The following is an 18,781-nucleotide window of genomic DNA, read 5'->3' on the forward strand; positions in this document are numbered from 1 at the left end:
ACATCCACACTTGATTACATTAGGAAGCTGTCCCTGTGTTGTACTTCTGGAAGAGATGACTGCTACCTGCTAGTGCAGGCTGGGCTGAAGGGGGAAGTACTCTCTGGGCTACCAGACTGTGGTTAGGTGTGGCAAGTAGCCAACAAGCCTTCTGTATTGCTTGTTAAGAGGAAAAAAAATGGGTGATTGGGGAGAGTGTGTGTGCTAGGAAAAAATGCCTGAAATAGAAAAGAAATACTCTTGCAAGTATTTCTTTGAGAGCCTTATTGCTCAGGCAGGATGGATGCAACTGTCAGTATGTCAGACATGTGAATTTCATTCTCTGCCTTATCTGGGTGAATAGAGATGCCAGGATTAGCTTCTTGAATGTGCAGGGGATTAAAATCTATGCTCGCATAAAGCAGGGGACTAATTAATAGCTCAGATAGCATAGCATTACATTTCAAGGCAGATTCAAGTGTTGCACGTCTCTGGTGCTGCTGAAAGGTGCTGCGACAAGAATCCTGATGCTGCTTCTCTTCTGTGAGCAAAGCAGGTCCACGTGAACCGTGGCAATCCCCCTTGCTCCTCCCATCGCACACTGCCACAGTGATAGCTGAGAAGGAACGTCAAGCTACTGCCACGAACTGGATTCCTGCCTTAGCAGCAGGTGTGGTTTGATAGGGACGAGAGAAATACCACGCGTGGCTGAGCTGCTTCCCTGCGACGTGGTGGCTGGTACCCTGTTCAGGTAGGTGTCAAAACTGAGTCTGTGCATCCTGTGCTGGGTTTGTTGAGGTCCTTACATAGCTCCTGGGCTTCTGGTCCTTGTTAGGGGGAGAGGCTTGTGTTCAAAAGATAAGGGACAGTGGGAGCTGCTAGAGGACACAGTACAGCAGGCAGCACCCACTGCTGTGCTCCTGGGCTGTCATTGGCCTTCAGAGCCTGCTAGGGCACTGCAGAGTTACGTTAAAATTTGCTGTGGCTCTGTGCATGTGTAAAGCAGGGGCTGTTTTGGCTGTGGTTTCAGGGAAGGGAAGGACTCTGCACAGATATGATTACATTTTCTACTTTATTGGCACAATTGTAGCTGATTACTGGGAAGGAAAGAGAGGTTTTAGTTATGAAGGAGGGCAGGGGGCTAGCAGCTTTGGTTCCTTTTCCTAATAACTCGTGACAGTGTCAGCTGTCTCCTACTAAAGATGTGACAGTGCTTGTTCAGTGGTGCTCTGAAGGTGTCACACAGCCTTCTTCTGTTAAGCATACTTGTCCTGAATAAATTGGTATTTCCTAAATGCAGTATCTGGTGCATTAGTGACACAAAAAAGAGCAACCAGCATGTAGGAAGCCCATCCCGGAGTGCTGCACTGCTCAGCTATTGTTTCCATTGCATTTCTTCACAACCGTGTTGTGGTTCCATCACAGAAAGGAACATCTAAAGACACACTTAATGATATACGGGTTCAAAAACATATGCATGTTTCTAGATTCATCTTGAAATATAATTACATATTCATGATCAGGCATTAAAGCTTGATCTTCCAGCAGTTGAGTCTAATCCTTGTCTTACAGTCAGGCTGACTTGTAATTAGAAGAATAAAGCATCTCTGGTGAATGAAAAGAGCGGCACTGCTTTGTAAGATGAAGGGTGTTCTTGTAGTAGAAGAGCACAAAGAGAACTGGGGCAATATCAAAGCTTTATTTTAGATGCTGTGAACTTGTCTATGCCACCTGTCTGTAAATGTGGGGAACTGAAAGTCTGGAGCGTCATCTTCACACACAGGCTATCTGCCTGACCCTGCATGAGACCAGTGACTGACATTTTCGCTACTGCAGCAGGGACCACCATCAGTAGGTAACATGTTATCTGAGGTAAATACCGGGGGGCCCTCCCTTCCCTCTGAGGCATCTGGCCTTCTGGTGTGGTTCTAGGCTGTCACTTTCAGCTTTGTTAGGCCTTTTAAAATCAAAACAGGGCTTTACTGCAGTGTTGGTAATAACAAGCTGCATGCCAGGATATCTCCTTGTCCCGTCCCTGTGCCCAATGTGCTGCTGCGGCCCCAGCCTCCGTGCCATCAGGAGCCCAGAGAAGGGACATACCCCGCAGTGAAGTGTGGGGAAGCACCACGCTCTGCACAGGGAAAACATTCCCATTCTTAGTGTGCCTGCTGGGCCTGCAGCTGAGGGGGGGGAGGGGGTGGCTGGTGGGGAGAAGCCATCTCAGCCCAGAAGGTAATTTTATTTAGGATTGTTTCTCAGTTCACATTTCAAAGCTGTAGGAGCGATGTATGATTATCACAGAGGGGCACCTCCCCAGCGGTGTAGCACTAACAAACATTCCCGTTTTGACACCGGGGCATGAACGACGCAGCGCAAAGCTGCAGGCGGGCAAGCCGGAGCCAAACGGCACCGGAACGCCCGCAGGTGGACCCAGCGGGCCGCCATGCCGTCCCCACGGCGACGGGGCGGTGCCGCCCGGCGGCAGGGCTCGCGCCTGCCGTTGCCATGGCGACGGCCACGGGGGAGGGAGTTTGGCCCTCGGGGGCCACCATCGGCGATGACCGTTGCTGGGGGGGGGCGCCTGTTGCCATGGCAACATTACCGCGCCGGGCCGAGCCGCGCTCTGAGCACCAGCGAGGCCCGGAAGGGTGGGCCTGAGGCCACAGGGGCCTCCATTGGTGGGACAAGGGGTAACGGATTTAAACTAAATTTAGATGACGCTTTATGGAGAAATTTGTCACGCAGAGGGCGGTGAGGCCCTGGTACAGGCTGCCCAGAGAAGCTTGTGGGTGCCCCCTCTCTGGGGGTGTTAAAGGCCAGGTTGGGTGGGGCCCTGAGCAGCTTTAGCTGGTGGGGAGGGGTGGATGTTGGACATGGATGGACTTTAAGGTCCTTTCCAACCCACCCTGTTCTGTGGAACTGAAGACCTGAGATTCACTAAAAACTTCTGGTCCCTTCTGAAGCTGAGTGCTTTTAATTCTTATTTCATAATTCCCTCAATGGAACAGGAGCTGATTCAGGATCTTCTGGAACAGGATTGTTAAGCTAAATTGACAGTACCTCTTCAGCCACAACTGCTTCATGCTACAACAGAAGAGGTTGAACTTACGCTACCCTCCTTGGTTATCTGCATCATTAAAAAAAAAAAAAAAAAGTATTCACTATTAAGCAGCAGAGATTGTCATGAATGTGTTTTGTTAAAGGCACAGTTCAGCTTTGTGTCTTTTAAAACTGCTTAATATAATTATGAAGAAGTGTAGGAGGAATAGTTCTTTGTGCTGAGTATGTCCTAGAGTAAGGTAACCTCTGTCAGGAACTAAGGTATGTGCCACTACCCAGAGCAAAGGAGTTTGGGAAGGAAGGGGCCTTTCCAAGAAAAAAGGTTTGTGTCTGTCATGAGAAGAGGTGCAGGTAAAACATGAGGGGAAATAGATGTGACATAGAAAGTCAAGACAAGAATCAGAACAAGTCTTGAAAATTTTAACTCAAGAGTGACCTGGTGTGAACAAGTGATTATCCCAGCAAGTGTTCAGCAGCAGCTTTTGGATGTTACAAAACATATGACAAGATACTTAGGCAAAGAGGGAAGTCCAGGCACAACCCTTCCTGTCTGGAACAGCAGGGCAGATCCACAGCTGTCCTACTGTTCCGGGGCCCTCCTGGCTCAGAGCTAATTCCTGCATCCCATGTTGTGCTGCCATGTGCTTACTCATATTGAGATCCTTTAGTGTTTGTGAGGATGCAAAGTAATTCTAGGAGGAGATGTGGAAGCGGCAACTTCCAGATTACAGCAAAAGGGTGCAAAGAGGAAAGGAACTTTTGAACAGCTTCCTTTTATGTTGCTTCAATAAATAAATACAAACAAATTAGGGAGTGAATGATGAATGGCTAAAGCTGTAAAAAGAACAGAATCAGCTATCTGGTCTGTGTCTCCGCACACCTTCATCAACCCTTTTGTGTCTTTTAGGTGGGAGTGAGGTGATTCCAGGCAGGCACCTTGGCATCCAAACAGGAGCCATTGGCACCTATGTGCTGTGCAGTCCAAAGACTGTTTAAAAGATTTTATCTTTATGGTGGCTTATCTTCAGTTTTGTCATGAGTTTGACTATATCCAGCTTGATTAACTGGCTACTATTTCCCATCATTACCCTTTTCATCCATTCAAACCAGAATGGAATCTTTTTTCTAGTAGTCTCACGTGGTCTGTCTGACTTCCTGACTCCACGTATTAGTAGAGTTAACATGGTGTGAGCTGGCTGCTTGTATATGTTTGGTGATGGTAGCAGAAGGCTCCTGCCCAGTCAGCAAATGTCTTCTCATTTTAATAGAAGCTTTTTGTTGGCTCCTTCTCTTTTAAGCTGTGATGTAGATCTTCTAGAATCCCAAAGCTTTGTAATGTAACTTAAAAATATTTAAAGGAGAGGGGGACAAGCAGGTAGAGAGCAACGCTTAGGATGTAAAACACACCTGGGAGCATTGAAAGCTCATAACACTTCTAAAAATACAAAAATAGGATTGTGTGTTCTTGTGTAAAGTCTGTAAGAGAGATGCAGAGTATGTCGTCTTGCCGTGTTTTGATTCAAATCTTCCTCCTCCTAATTAGAGCTGGAAAGGCCAAAGCCATTCATATTTTTAAATCATCCTTAGTTCTGAGGTGCTGTGGCACTGCCTTACGTGGTTGTACTGATACTGCTCACAAGTTTGATGTGGGTGCTGTGGGAGATAGTTGTGTTATGTGCTGGAGTTTTAAAACACTTCTTCCTTCTTTCATAGCATTACTCTACCATAGCACCAAAATGAGTGAAAATGAAGACCAAGGTAGTCTGGCAAACATGGATAATTTAACAGAAAGAGAAGAATATGAGGATGACTTTGAAAAAGACCTTGAATGGCTAATTAATGAAGAGGAAAAGGAAAACCTTGGTGAAAGAGAGGTATTTGTTAAATTAAATGTTAGTCTTCTTATTTAGAAGGCCAAAAGAGTGTATGTTAGGCATATTAAGCACTAAATTCAGTGTGGTTTGAGATGTGTGGGTATGCTCACTGAATTTTGACAAGGAAGGTTATTTGGAATGACAGCGGAAATTAATCCAGTGACCTGGTTAGTTTGCTTACAATTGTCTTAAAACAAAAAATTCATTGAAAATGTGTTTGGTACAAAAGTACTTCTGCTTCCAGTGCAGGCTCCTTTGAGTACTTGTGCAGCACATTGCTCTATTGTCACTGATTGCTTCAATGCTCGAGCTGTGGTCAGTTAAGCTTTGTGTAGATATGTACATGGAAAAAATGTTATTAGTGCCAAAAAAGCTATTTGTTAAGATGTTCTCTATGTGATAGCCCCTTTGAAAATACATGTAGTTAGTACTGCTTTCCTCTTTCACTCTTTCTTTTCTGTTTCTTGGATGCTATTCTTTGTTGAGAGAATAAATTGAGATAAATAGCTTATTTTTTCAGACTTCTGAAAAGAAAGAAGATGACATTGAAGGGAAAAATGTTAAAAGCATGGCGACTTTTGAGGAAGACCATGAAAAAATGGAAAACAATCCAGATAAGCTTTCAGAAAGAGGTGTAGATGTGAAAGTGAAAACCCTTGAGGAAGAAAGTTTGATGTCTGGATCTGACACGAAAGAGGGAGACCAGGTTTCTGATACTGACAGTGAATGCTCTATCCAGGAATCCAAGTTGGAAAACGAAGAGGAACTGGATGAGGAGGTAGATGAAGAAATAAAGCGTTATGTCTTGGAAAAGATTGAGGAAGCCAATAAACTGCTGGAGAATCAGGCTCCTGTGGGTGAGAACAGAGAGCGGAAATTAAAATTTAAGGATACTTTGGTGGATCTTGAAGTTCCTCCTCTTGAAGATGCTGAAGTTTATAAAACAGACCTTGCAGGAGGAGATGATGTTTCAACTAAGCTGTCCCAGTTGCATATTTCTAATGAAATGGGACCAGAAGGTGCATCTCTTTCATTACCTGCTGGCAAGAATGAGGAACAGAGGAATGGTAAAGTCTTAGTGGAAAAAGATGGAAAGTTTGAACTCTTAAGTTTACGTGATATTGAAAGCCAGGGCTTTTTGCCCCCGATAAGTGTTTCTTTCACTGATATTGAAACCCAACGTACGTCTCCAAAATCCTCTCACCTCAGTTCTTCTGGTACTGTCTCTCGAATGAAGGAAGTACGTCCAGTAAGACAAGGCATACGTTCTTTTTCTCCTGCTGCAGAAGAGTGTGCCTTTTTGCCTAAGCCTCCATCTAACCCCAAACATCGTCCAAATTCTGCTATCAATGCTGCAAGAGGTCTGGGAAAACGGAAGACTCCACCAAGAGCACAGTCTGCAAATGTGCCCTTGAGAAGTTCCACTTACTGCCTTTCTCCTAGACAAAAAGAACTACGGAAGCAGTTGGAACAAAGGAAGGAAAAACTGAGGAAAGAGGTAAAGATACAGAGGCAACAAGCAGATCACAATGGTCATCGCATTCCTCTGCCTCATAAAGGCCACGTGTTCATAGCATTTACTCTGTTCTTTCATGATAAAAGAGGCAGTAGTAATATTAATTCTCTGGAGTTTGCATAGAATCTCTTAAAATTCCTTTCATTTTCTTAAAACAAACCAAAACCCAACAGAATTACAGATAATGGCATAGGATTATACCTTGCTCATACCTTGCAGGAGAAACAAAATATTTATTTAATCAACTCCTCATAAATAGACTTTCTTTTGCTTTATTGTACTTACAGCTTTCGTGTATTGACTCCCTCTAAATTCCATTGCAAACCCATTATTTACTGAAATGTTGTGCACGGTATCACATCTACATTGCAGTGTAATCTGTGGGGACACCACAGTCATGCAGGTGCATGTCTGGGTGCTGATGAATCAGGTAATAGACAACTCTCATATGGGGCAATGTTTAGTCATAAAATAAGATTTTACACAGGACAGTGACTGTGAGAAATATGAACAAGAGTGCACGTGTTTAAAATGTTTGGAAGACTTCATAAGAAGCATGCCTTGTTGGTTGCAGGAGATGCATGCAGGTAATATCACCTTGATCGATAATGCAACAGGAACCTTTTTTTTCATATAAATATTTTGCATGGGTGACTGTTGTAGTAAATTTTCTTGATGAGTTTGTTGCAAAGTGGGACTTTTTCCCTTTCTTTGTGAATGGATATTATTTTTCCTTACTGGTTTTACCTGGTTGCTACACAGAGGACAAAAGGAAGAAAATATTCCCATGGCAGAGTTTGTTATTCTCATATCTATACAGAGCAGTCAAATAAAAGAAAAAAAAAAAAAAAAAGAAGTGTATTTTAGAAAATCAAATCCCTGTCTGTTCTGGGCATGCATACCCTCAAAATTTAATTATTTCCTCAGCTTCTTTTTCAGAAAAATATTTTAATAGCAGAGTCAGCTTCTGACAGCTGCTAATAAAAGCTTCATAAATCTTTAGTGGAGTCTTTAAAAACAAGGCTGCTTTGCTTCGCTTTGGTGATACAATTGGAGAAAGGAAAACGGTAGCTTGTGATACGTTGCTACTTGTTTTTCTACTTAAAAGTTAAATATTTCCTTTTTTTTTTTTTAAAGAGTAGTGTTTCAATTCACAAATTCTATGTGAGCATAATAATAGTCACATTTAAAAATGTTCATTCCAGACTAGACAGGTAGTATGGACTATACCCAAACTGTTCACACTCCTCTAGGATTCCAGTCAGGTGCTTTAAATAACAGGTCACTGAATAAAAAGGTCATGGAAGCATCTACCAATTTGCTGTGCCATGATGTTCTAAAAGAGCTGGCTAAGTAGCTTTGAAGGCTTTTCAATCCATGAAAATATCTCTAGCCTGCTTTATTTGGAAAATTTGCTGAGGCATAGATCAGTAACGAGAGGTATGGAATGTGCAGTTACTGCTGTGTTAATTTTGTATGTGTTAATTTGTTCATAGAAGACTAGATCTCTTGACCACATACTTCACACATTTAAAGTAAATAGTATGATGTCCGTTGTTAGGCTAACAGTGTGCACTACATCTCTGTTGGCCAATTTATGAAGGACGTAAGAATGTAGTTCTTCATTTCTTCATTCTTGAAGGAGAACAAATGCATGATTGATTTCACAGGCACGAAACATTCTTGATGTTATTGGTATCCATCTGCCTTAATTTGGGTGAGTTTCTTACAGTAAAGAAGCTGCACATAGGGGGGAGGAGAAGATTGAGTGGGGTTATCAAAATGTAAAATCTCCTCATCAGCTTTCTGAAGCATTGTTTGAAATCTTTTCCCTATTTGTACGTACTTGTTAGTTAAAATGTGACTATGAACTAGAAGAAAGTTCTCAATTTTGTAAGTATCAATTCATTTGTGAACTTTTGAATGGTGCTGAGCTATTAATACATCCCTAAGAAAGCATATTACAACTTCATGCCCAGAAAAAGTTCCCTATTAATAAGGTAGTGCCAGCATTCCAATAAGTAGTTAAATATCCTTTTGGATTTAGCAGACTCTCAGGTCAGAGCGTTTCTTTACTTTTTAAAATATATCGCGTACCCGTGATTGCCTTCAAATCAGCTCAGCTGGGCAGATGTCCATTTGGAAATTCTGACCTGTTGCTTTTGAAATGTTCACGAGTTGAGATGTACCAGGGAAATGATGGTAATATCAAAAGGCAGTTAGATTGGGGGAATCTATATGTAACCTGAAGCTGCAGGGAAGTGCTTGGACTAGTTTCTTCCTAAAGATTGTACCAACTAGCTACAGTCTGGTTATCACTTTTTCATCAATATTTTTGTCAGAATATAATTCAAATCACTCACTTATTGTGACACTCAAATCACTCCATTGTGACAATAAGGCCTTTGCAGATTAAGGCAATCATTTTAACAAGTAAAGTTTTATTCGCTCTTAATTTCATACAAGGAAGAAGAAAGGAAAAAAGAGCAAGAAGAACAGAAGAGAAGGGAGAATGAGATGGTGTTTAGAGCTTGGTTACAGAAGAAGAAAGAACAAGTGCAAGAAGAAAAGCGAATTCGTCGTGCAAAGGAACTAGAAAACTTGAACAGCAAAGTAAGGTCACCGTAATGTAGGACTGGGAGTCGTACTGATCTGGTTCCATTTGTAAGCCTGGGTCTTTAGCTAAGTCTATGAAAATGGGCAGTGATGGGAATTTTTTTTGGTCATATTGCTTGCAGGGAAGAGCTAGATTGACTTGCATGTTCTGGATGGTTCTGCCTGGCAAGTTGGCTCTTGTCATACAGGCTCCATTTGTGAACTTATTCACAATAAAATCACAGGAGAGACAGTGATGCCCTTTTTTTTTAATCAGGTGGATGACTGAATTGAGCCCAGCTGTGAGCAAGCCAGAAAACCCTTTAAGTTTACTCCTTACCATCAGAATTTGTTGGCAATCAGCTAATGCATGTGGCCTGACCAGAAAATGATGATTCAAATGCTCTGAAGTTCTTCTGTGTTGCAACAATGAGCTGAAAAAGCTAAATTATGTATTTTTTATAACATGCTGCTTTGAGTGCTTGCTCATGTATTTATTCCATGACATGCCAGCAAACGTCCAGTGCTGTAAGTTTCTCTAATGTCAATGGGAGATGTCGGCGGAGCTCCAAAATTATAAGAGTACAATTAATATAAAGGTTGTTTAATGATGACCCCTGTGCATGTGTCTTATTTAAATAGGAGAGAAACAGGAATCCAGAAGAAGCATTCAAGTTATGGCTTAAAAAAAAGCACCAAGAGCACATGAAAGAAAAACAAATAGAAATTTTGAGACGGCAGGAAGAGGGAATTACATTTTTTCCAAGGACAGAGGAATGCAACAGAGCTTTTAAGGAGTGAGTAGAATCCTATGAAATCCATTTTGAGAATGACAGCAGGAGTATTGGGATGAAGTAGTGCCTCCCATGTTTGGACAGATAGGCTTTTAGATTGGCTTGGCCGTAATACCTTTATCCTGGTGACTCTATTTAAACGAGGCCAAACCTACTTTGAAAGAATGAAATAAATAAAATTTTCAGTTTTATCTGTCAGTCGTGTTTCTCTCTCTACAGATGGCTAAAAAGAAAGAGAGAAGAAAAGCGAGCAGAAGAACTGGCGGCTAAAGAGACAGCAAGGCAGCTTAGATTAGAAGCTAGAAGAGCAAAACAGATGCAGAACATCCACAGCATTAGTTCGGCGCCTAGATCTTTTCGCTTCAGAGACAATTACTGTTGAAAATTTGGAGGTAACCACTGGGTTCTTGGGGACAGCTCTCTTAATTTTTATGGCTTGAGCTACTGCTCTTTATAGCTACTGACTTTGTGGTGTTTTTAAAGCTTTCTAGCAAATTCAACAGTCCCCTTCATTGACAATGGTTTTGCTACTTATTTATAATTAATTTTGTTGAAAAGCCTGCTTTTATGCACAACTCAGGGATCTTCTTGGTTTGACCAAATGAAAGTGAGAGCGAGATTTGTTTGTGAGGGTGGCAAATACATTTCCTTTTAAGAGGCACTTTATACTGAACTCCACCATGAATTCCTGGATGCAGGCTATTATTATGTTTGTTTGTTTTTTTTTTTTTTTTTTGCTGGATTAATATTGGTATGTGCTGCTTGTGATGAGTGTACAACTTGTGGTGTTGAAAAATGCTTTCTGGAATCTTTGCCACTTTCTATTGGCTTGTGGAGCAGCTGTTCCAGCCCAACTGAAGGACTATTCTAACTCGGGGAAGTGGTGACTAAAGGCTAATGTGTACGTGAACTTGCAAGTTTCTGGAACTTCATTTCTGTGAGTCAAACTGATGCATTCATATTTAGTAATTTTCTATTCCTTGAAATGAAAGATAATGTAAATTATGACCTTTGCCAATATCAAGGAAGCTGAATTCCTTGTGTACATTTCCATGTTTGCTACATTTATTAAAATATACCACCACCTCGATCTTGGGAACTCATGATAGAGAATGTGCTGAAATGACTGATGAAATCAAAGTTATCTGCAGGGAACACAGGGTCTGAAATGAGCTGTATTAAATCCAAAATTGTAAGCAAGGAAAATTTATTGTATTCTTCATGCAAACCAAAGCATGCCCAAGAACAGCAAGAACTTGTAACTTGCAAATTTTGTTTGTGGTATGAGACTTAAAAGAAAAAAAAAAAAAAAATGGGTGAAAGCAGCTATTGTAGAAACCCTTTTCTTAAGATAAACACTACCTATGATAAATCTGAGAGTTAAATTAAAATGCTTATTTGCATCCTCCTGATTTTCCTCCGTATTTGCTCCTGTGTTTCCTCTGTGTCCTGTCTTTGGATTTAGCAGATAAGCTGCAGGAATATTTATTTGAACTTGCATCACAGTAACAAATTCATAAAGTAAAAAAATATTTTTTACTAATACTTGTGCAAAAGTAGTGCTTATCTTCAGCCCCCAGTAACACCCAGGAAGACTGCGGGCAAGGAACGAACTCTAATGCTGGTTTAGCTTTCAACACTTTGTGTTAAAGGAGGTGTATCTGTGTTTCTTTTCTGAGGATCGACTACTTAACAGCATGACTCTAGAAGACAAAAAAGAGCGAAAAGCCACTGTTTTACCTGTATGAAAATACAAGAATATCACTCCACAGTTTTCAAGAATCCATTTAAAACCAGTTACTATTTATATGTTGTATCTAGAGTTCATTCAAGCTCTTTTCCTTTCCTCCACACTCTTTCAAAACTTACAGCTATAAAGACTCATTGCATACACTCCTTATGACTAAATTTAAACGACTGAATGTAGACCTGAGGATAGTTCATTGCCTTGGATAGTACTAAAGAACCATGGAACTGACGATATCCTAATGACCTGTGATTATTATTATTTCTTATTTAAAAATATAGCATTTCCTTTGCTTTGGTATGGTTTATGCTTTTGCTTCCCTCTAAAGATGACAAATTCATTAAGATTGTCAAACTTAAATAGTCGGGGGGGGCCTCTATGCTCTACAAATTGGACCAGCATAAAGTCTTTGGTCTTGCCTTTGTAGAAGGAAGTAGCTTTTCAGACTGAGAAGTAAAGTATCCCACAGAATAAAGAAATCCCGACAGTCCCTGGCTTCAAAAGGCAGAGAAGCAGAAAATACAGTACTTCCAATTTTAAACCCACTTATATAGAAAGAAACAGGAAAAAGGGAAGCCTGCTGAACACCAACTAGTAGAATTCTTCAGAATGAGTGCATGTGCAGTTAAAAACATCAGCCATGTTTTTAAAGGGCTATGAGCTCTCCTTGACAGTGGTCACAACAATTGAAAGTTATATCTTCATATCTTGTATATGGATGAAACCTTCCAATATTCTTCTTTGTAGAAAGGAAGGAAGAGGGAGAAGTCTCAGAAAAAGAAGCTTCTGTTGATGTTTCTGTACGTGCAGCTGGATCCAGTACACGTAGCACCTAAGGGAAGAAAAGCTGAGAATGAAAATTTATCTACTAAGCTTAATAGGATTTATCCTTCTGTAACAGTGTGGAAGGTTTTCTGTTCAAAAGCAGAGTTTTTCAACTTGATTTCAAACAATACATACATTATTTATGTTGTGCTTATTCCTCCGCATTTTTGATTTTTAAATGCCAGACAGCTCTATCCAGCATGTTTCCCCTGCAAATCATTTTTAAATACAGTATTAAGCAGTTGCCACAAAGCAAAGCTTTTCTTTCTGAAAACATGATCCTGATCCTGACCCTGTGCTGTACTGAAAGACTGAGATATACAAAGGGTTCTTACCCTTTCAGCCATTTTCTCAGCAGGGGTATTGCAAAACTCCACAGGCGCTGAAGTCTTTTTTGGACTGCTAGTTCCAACATTTCCAAGAAGATGCGAGCTTACAGCTTTGGCTAGTTTACAGTTCACAGCTGCTAGCTCTGTTGTAGTATAAGGCTGGGCACTGGGATAGTACGTCTGTTGTCTCCCCCACTGAAGAGAAACCATCAGTTCCTCCAGAAGCCTGCGGAGAGAGGAAAAAATCTAGTGGCTTTCATATTCCGTACTATCAGCACACACGCTTCAGTGCAATCTTCCCAAAATTTGCTGTACAAGCCAAATGTTAATCAAAAAAGGTTTAATTATTTAAAGCAAGGAGGCAAAACAGGTTACTCTCACAGACAAGGCTTCACCAATGCAGAATTTTAATAGTGGAAAAAATTAAAAGACATTTGTCAGACTAAGCATTGAAAAGTCATCGCAGGTAAAAGAATCTGTTAGTTCTGGAAAGAGAAGATTCTTGAAGTTAAGACAGTAAGTGATTAACTATATATAGTCTGTGGATATGAGAGATGTTAGTTCTACCCTCATACCTCGAAGGTATATGACCTTCAAGAACTCACACCTCTATGGAATACTGGGGAAAGAATTAATACTACTTTGGCTTTCAATGCTGAGAATGAAAAGCAGCTGTACTAATCATCTGCATATCTGTTTTTTCTTAAATGTAACAGGAATAGAGGAAAGTTATTTCAATTCTTCTCCAGCCCAGAATAAACCAACAGAAATGAGAAGTTTGTAGAGAAATAATCTGGATTAGGAAAATCATACTTGTGTGTATGAATCATTTCTTGGCGGAACTGATCACGTTCATTCAACAGATCCTGAATTGCACTTTGTGCATCTCTGGTTTGACGCTGAAGAATTGCTCTGGTGTTGGTTAGCTCATCAGCCATAACCCTGCAAAAGACATTTCCAATTAGTAATTTAAGTGAGCAGTTTGAAAGTCACCTTCACTCTATTGCAGACAGATTAATTATTTAATCAGCTCAGTCTAAAGATTAAGCTGCCATTCCCCTTCCTTCCCCATGCAGAACCTGTCAACCTAATTACAAAGGACATGTATTAAGAGCAATTTCTATTCAACTACAAGCATTTCAAGTGCAAAACTACGTTTCGACTATCTGAGTTTAAACAATCTAATGCCACTCTATACAAATGGGTAAGTGAGCATGGTGGACAAACACCCTGACAGACAAAGCTGAATACATTTTGTTATTGACAGGGTTCTTGCAGATGCACTGTAATCACATCTTTTCACAGTCATTTCTAAAAATGACAGCTATGGCTGCAGACTGCATCCACTTCTCTGTAAAATGCTCCAGATACAAGCATGTGAGAGCTATTTTGCTATTCTATGCCAACAGACCCCTGGAGCTGGTACTTTAATGCCTGAGATACTGCAAATACCAAGAACAGAATGCATTTTAATGACTACCAGTAAGGAATCTGAGACTTGAATGAATGAGAACCTTACAATAGAAAAGGTGTTACTTTGATCACATCTCCACACTGTCAAAAGTGTTACTGGAAGAGGCTCCCTTCCAGTGATCTTAGGATTCATATTAATGCAGAAGAAACAAGTAAAACTAGGATAGTAGTGCTTGCCTGAATGGTACTATCACAACTGCTTATCATTCACTCATTACATCAAAACTGCTGAATACCAGCAATTTAAAAGGAGGAGATCATACATTCCCATTTCCTTGAAGCAGTAAGTCATTTTCATAATACGCATTAAGCATCACTTAGTTAAAATGCAGTGAGTTATATACGAGTACAGTAGATTAAAATCTTATCACTATTTGCAGATCTGGTAGATCATCTACACTTGGCAAGTTAAAAGTCTAATCCCTTGTCAATTGAGACTGACACTTAGACCAGCTTAAGATTTGCTCTTAACTCTTACAGTGTATTAGTTTATCAGTACAGAAGTAACCGTAGCGTTCCTAGCACTAACACAACGCAGTCAATGAAGAGGTCTCCCTATTCTTCCTTTCTTAGTTGCTCGTTTTAGTAGATCCCTGGAAAATTAATGATTTTTTTTTTTATTTTTATTTATTTATTTATTTTTACAAATTGGTGATTGCATCATACTTTCAGCTGTCCTGGAAGACATTTTTAAACCCTAAACTGGACACAGCTGATCAGAAATAAGAACTTCTCTTACGTTAAGAACTGGAGTTAGCATTTTAGAGGAGTATTAGGACTCACTCTACTACTTATGAAAGGCAGAACTATTGAGATTTACAAGGAGCTTACTTTCTTTTTATCTCTTCTACTGATTGAAACTAAATAGTAAGTGTCTTACAGTAGCTGTTGTGGTTGCCCTCTGCACACACACACACACACACGCATTCCCAAGTGCTGCAGTGGGTGCGTATAATAAAAGCCTACAGAAAAAATGGTGCTTGAAGTGGGAATACCTGCTTGCTAGGAATTTGCTTCGCCACACGTCACACTGTATAGACATGCGCTCCAGTTGTTCAGACAACTGAGACAGATTCCGGCCCAAGACTTCATTTTCTAGGATAAGCTGATTTTTCTCACGAGCCATCCGCTCAAAGTGATACTGCAGATCATCTCCAACAGAAGCAACAAGTAGTTTCTTCAGCTCCCGATTCACCTAGAATTAGACCAAACTATCTGATCATTACCAATATAGATTGAAACACTTTCTACTTTTGTACGCAGTGCAACTTAGGCAACTTATTTTTCAAAATGTGCAGTTTCTGTTTCCAGAACGGAATGCTCCCAAAGGAGAGGATAATAAGTCTCACAAATCCACTCCACCGGTGAGACAAATTTTTAAGACTAATGCACATGTAACACTTCCTTGTTTAAATTTTAACAGCATTCAAAGAGGAAGAATGAAAATCTGACACATCAGAAAACAAAGAAATTTTCAGTCCTATTTAAGTCCTGCCTCAGTAAAATAGCAAAGGATTACATAAGACATTTGTAAGTTATGTCACACCTCCTTCCATGGTGTAACTCTTTTTTTTTCTTTAACTAAGTGTTGGGTCATGAGAAAAGGTTTTGCTTCTCAGAAGACATTTCCCTGCAGCCCTACAGTGTGTTTGTTTCTCCTGGATTCATGCTTCAATATTTTTATCTGCTGACAGAGAAGCACCAGAGTACTCTGATGCATTTCTACTCTCTATCTCATAAGTTCAAAAAGAAAACAATTTGTTTTAAAGCTTCAGTGTTGTAGCAGTTGCCTTTGATTTTATTCACCAACTAAATAAACCAAAGCAGCTCAACTGTGTGAGAAAAAAACCCTTTCACTTCTTACCTCTGTCTGTATACGGAGCTGATTAGAGAGACCTTCTTTATCCTGTAACAACCGCTTTTCTGAATTCTTCAGCTTTTCAATTGCATTTTTGAGCTCAGTCTGTTCCTTCTTGGGATCTGCAGTTCCATCTGACTGATGGAAAGCATCTCCTTTGTGTCCCACTGATTTAGCTACTTTAGCATTTTTAGTTGCAACTACATGAGTGATAGCTGCTTTGGGGACTAATATACGCACGGCTTCAACTTCTACTGATTTATCAGCATGTATCTGCCCTAGCTGGAGAACTCCAGGACTCAGCGATGAGACTGCTTTTTTTTGTGGGCTGTGGTGGATGTGATGGTTTGTAGTGCTGGCTCCAGTGCTTGCTTCTACAGATTCACCCGTCTGCTCTGTTTCCATGCCATCTCCAGGTCCTCGGATGGGTGACGAGGCATAGTCAACTACAGTTCAGAAATAGCAGAGGAAGTTTACCATCTTAGTGTCATTGCAACTCTTCCCTTCATTTACATATTTCAGAGGTGAAAGTTTTGATTTTACACTGCATGCACAAAACAGTCCTTTGCAGCAGGAGCTATCAAGCACAATTTAGAAAGCTATTACTCAAGTGTGCATTGCTAATTATGACACGTTCGTTGATAACTTGTACTAGTTTCCATCACATAATATGGGAAGATACGCAGATACGATCAAGAACTATTAAGGAGAAAAACTCCTGACAATGTTACCTGTGGACAGACAGCGAACTTCAGCTTTTGGGAGCTGACAAAAATCACAATAGTCCTATTTAAACATCACTGATACAGAGCTGCTGTTAAGCTATACAGCTACTAACACCATAAGAAGTTTAAGAGGTTTTAAGTGCTACAATGTGTTTTGAGTTAATGATTTAAAAAAGCCAACATATCAGTTTTACTTCATTTTTAATTAATAGCCCCCAGTATTCCCAGTATCTAGATTCCCAAATATGCCTGAAATTCATTTTGCTGAAGCTCATTAAGTTTTTGGCTGAGTTAAATGCTATCACAGTAAGGTTTCCTCACAGTGGGCATGGCAGGAAAGCTTCTCAGAACACTGCTACACATATTGCCATTATTTCTCATACTGCAGGGAGTAAGATGTGCCTGCATCCTCTCTCCTATTCCCAGTGCTGGACTTCAAAAACACAGTAGTGTTGCCATTACAGTGCTCTACTTTCAGGATTCAAGCAGTGCCAGCAATTTCTAAAGACCAGAGAGGGTATAGACACGTAACCGCACGAATGACAAACCTGCTTTTCCAGGCAAAACCACGTTAGGAAATCTAGTTCAATTAACTGCTCGTTTCATGCAGTTAAAGAAAAGATCTTAGAATTCAGGTTAAAGACCTTTTAATCCAGTCAGCTCAGATACCACACCAACCACCTACTTTTTTCTAGAGATGTCATTTTCTTGCTAGCAGTCAGCTCTTCTTAACTACGCAATCCTGAGGAGGAAAGGAGGGAAAAGCATCTTCAGCAAGTGAAGTTAATCTTGCAAGTTAACCAGTCTGTTTTCTAGTACAGCCTCTAAAATTCAGCTCAGTGGCACACTGATACACTGTTTACTGTGAACTATAAGCTCTAAAGAAGGTAAAAAGCCCACACCAAAATAAATGTAAAAACAAACACGCCTCCGAAACCCGAGAAAAGTTAAAAGAAGGATCCGAGACGTCTGGCATTTGCTGCTTCTCTCACCGAGGGCCGGGCTTCAACTTCCATCTCTTCCTCGTCCAGTTCCAGTTTCCAGTCTTCAAATCACTCCTTGCAGTCTCCCTCCTTTTTGCAGAGCCCTCAGCCCACCCTCTGCAACTCCATCACACTCCCTCCCACCCCGCGCCGCTCTCGAACCCCAACCCCAACCCCAACAGCCGCCCCCCACCACGCACAGCGCCCAGACGTTACCAGCACAGCAGCCCGCAAACCCCGCATCCGTCACCTCCGCCAGCGCCGCTGCCCACTTTCCGCTTCCGGCCGGAAGAGCCTCACATCCAGCGCAGGGCGGGGCGTCCGTTGCCAGGGCCGCGGGAGGCGAGGCGGCCGCCGCCATGGTGAGCGCCGGGGCTGGGGTCGGTTGGGTGGGCTGTTCGCTCGGGGTTAAAGCAACGGGGCGCCGTCGTCCCCCCCCCCCCCCCCGCCTTCAGAGGCACCCAGCGGCAGGGGCACCGTGGTCTCTTGATAGGTCCACGACTTAATGATGATTTGTATAAGTCGCTGTTGTGCTTGTTTTTTTTCCTTGCCGCAGGAGGTTACCGGCTCAGTCCTTGATGGGTATAAATCGAATCCATTTCTGTCGCTTACTCCCTAAAGAGCTTGAGGATGATCACTTCACAATTTTATTTCTCCCTCTTATTGCAGACACTCGTGTCCTGATATTTTCCTGTCCACTGTTTGTGCACATTCATATCTAGTTTTTGCTGTGTGTAATTTCCTCTCAGTGCAGTGTCCGACCTGCATAATGTGTGCCAGCTGAGGTTTCGCTGCCACTGAACAGAACAGAATTCTTGTTTCTTGTGTCTCAGTTACTCATAGTGCCAAATTATCTCTCTTTTCCCCTGCTTCTGGCTGCATTCTCCAATCTAACTGCGATCCACTGTAACCTTCAGGGATTTTTCTGTGTTTTTGCTGTTAGTTTTTCCCCGGATATTTGAATTTATTTTCTTGGTTGTCACTGTAATAATTTGCAGCCATCTCTATGGGATTACAGAATTT

At 41.2% G+C, this 18,781-nt stretch overlaps 3 protein-coding genes across 14 annotated transcripts in view; 2 read left to right on the top strand and 1 right to left on the bottom strand.

The window, feature by feature from the left end:
• Window positions 1–513: 513 nt before the first annotated feature.
• Window positions 514–11,242, top strand: CCDC181 (coiled-coil domain containing 181). Of its 5 annotated transcripts, XM_085238043.1 has the most exons (7): window positions 514–730; window positions 1,687–1,830; window positions 4,753–4,913; window positions 5,434–6,411; window positions 8,896–9,042; window positions 9,667–9,821; window positions 10,038–11,242. In XM_085238043.1, the coding sequence occupies exons 2-7, from the start codon at window positions 1,782–1,784 to the stop codon at window positions 10,198–10,200; spliced, it is 1,653 nt and encodes a 550-aa protein (XP_085094169.1). In that variant the 5' UTR covers window positions 514–730; window positions 1,687–1,781; the 3' UTR covers window positions 10,201–11,242. The 5 variants fall into 5 exon arrangements, with proteins under 5 accessions (XP_085094169.1, XP_010718104.1, XP_085094190.1 ...); XM_010719802.4 differs by lacking the exon at window positions 1,687–1,830; XM_085238064.1 differs by lacking the exon at window positions 514–730 and having other exon boundaries at window positions 1,708–1,834.
• Window positions 11,009–18,058, bottom strand: BLZF1 (basic leucine zipper nuclear factor 1). Of its 3 annotated transcripts, none has more exons than XM_003202752.5 (7): window positions 17,975–18,058; window positions 17,461–17,517; window positions 16,057–16,496; window positions 15,188–15,387; window positions 13,533–13,661; window positions 12,726–12,945; window positions 11,009–12,397 (listed from the first exon to the last, which is right to left on the bottom strand). In XM_003202752.5, exons 2-7 carry the CDS (start codon window positions 17,477–17,479, stop codon window positions 12,212–12,214), a joined length of 1,194 nt encoding a protein of 397 aa, XP_003202800.1. In that variant the 5' UTR covers window positions 17,480–17,517; window positions 17,975–18,058; the 3' UTR covers window positions 11,009–12,211. The 3 variants fall into 3 exon arrangements, with proteins under 3 accessions (XP_003202800.1, XP_085094208.1, XP_010718144.1); XM_085238082.1 differs by having other exon boundaries at window positions 17,959–18,017; XM_010719842.4 differs by lacking the exon at window positions 17,975–18,058 and adding an exon at window positions 17,768–17,891.
• NME7 (NME/NM23 family member 7) overlaps window positions 18,029–18,781 on the top strand; it is an 89,750-nt gene continuing 88,997 nt past the window's right edge. For all 6 annotated transcript variants that reach the window (XR_014886901.1, XM_085238098.1, XM_085238093.1 and 3 more), the window contains exon 1: window positions 18,029–18,120. The gene's annotated coding sequence lies outside the window, so the exon portion shown is untranslated. The remainder of the gene's footprint in view (window positions 18,121–18,781) is intronic.

The sequence above is a fragment of the Meleagris gallopavo genome, chromosome 1, assembly GCF_905368555.1.
Source record: "Meleagris gallopavo chromosome 1, MGAL_WU_HG_1.1, whole genome shotgun sequence".
In the NCBI taxonomy this organism is placed as follows: Eukaryota; Metazoa; Chordata; class Aves; order Galliformes; family Phasianidae; genus Meleagris; species Meleagris gallopavo.

What these genes read in the sequence shown, in the direction of transcription:
- CCDC181 (XM_010719824.4), top strand. Translation starts at nt 2,537, where the DNA reads ATGACCGTTGCTGGGGGGGGGCGCCTGTTGCCATGGCAACATTACCGC. An exon ending in TAGAAAACTTGAACAGCAAA is followed by an intron (nt 9,043 to 9,666) that starts GTAAGGTCACCG and finishes TTATTTAAATAG; the next exon opens with GAGAGAAACAGGAATCCAGA. An exon ending in TGCAACAGAGCTTTTAAGGA is followed by an intron (nt 9,822 to 10,037) that starts GTGAGTAGAATC and finishes CTCTCTCTACAG; the next exon opens with ATGGCTAAAAAGAAAGAGAG.
- BLZF1 (XM_003202752.5), bottom strand. An exon ending in GAAATGATTCATACACACAA is followed by an intron (nt 12,946 to 13,532) that starts GTATGATTTTCC and finishes CTCTCTCCGCAG; the next exon opens with GCTTCTGGAGGAACTGATGG. An exon ending in CTGAGAAAATGGCTGAAAGG is followed by an intron (nt 12,398 to 12,725) that starts GTAAGAACCCTT and finishes TTCTTCCCTTAG; the next exon opens with GTGCTACGTGTACTGGATCC.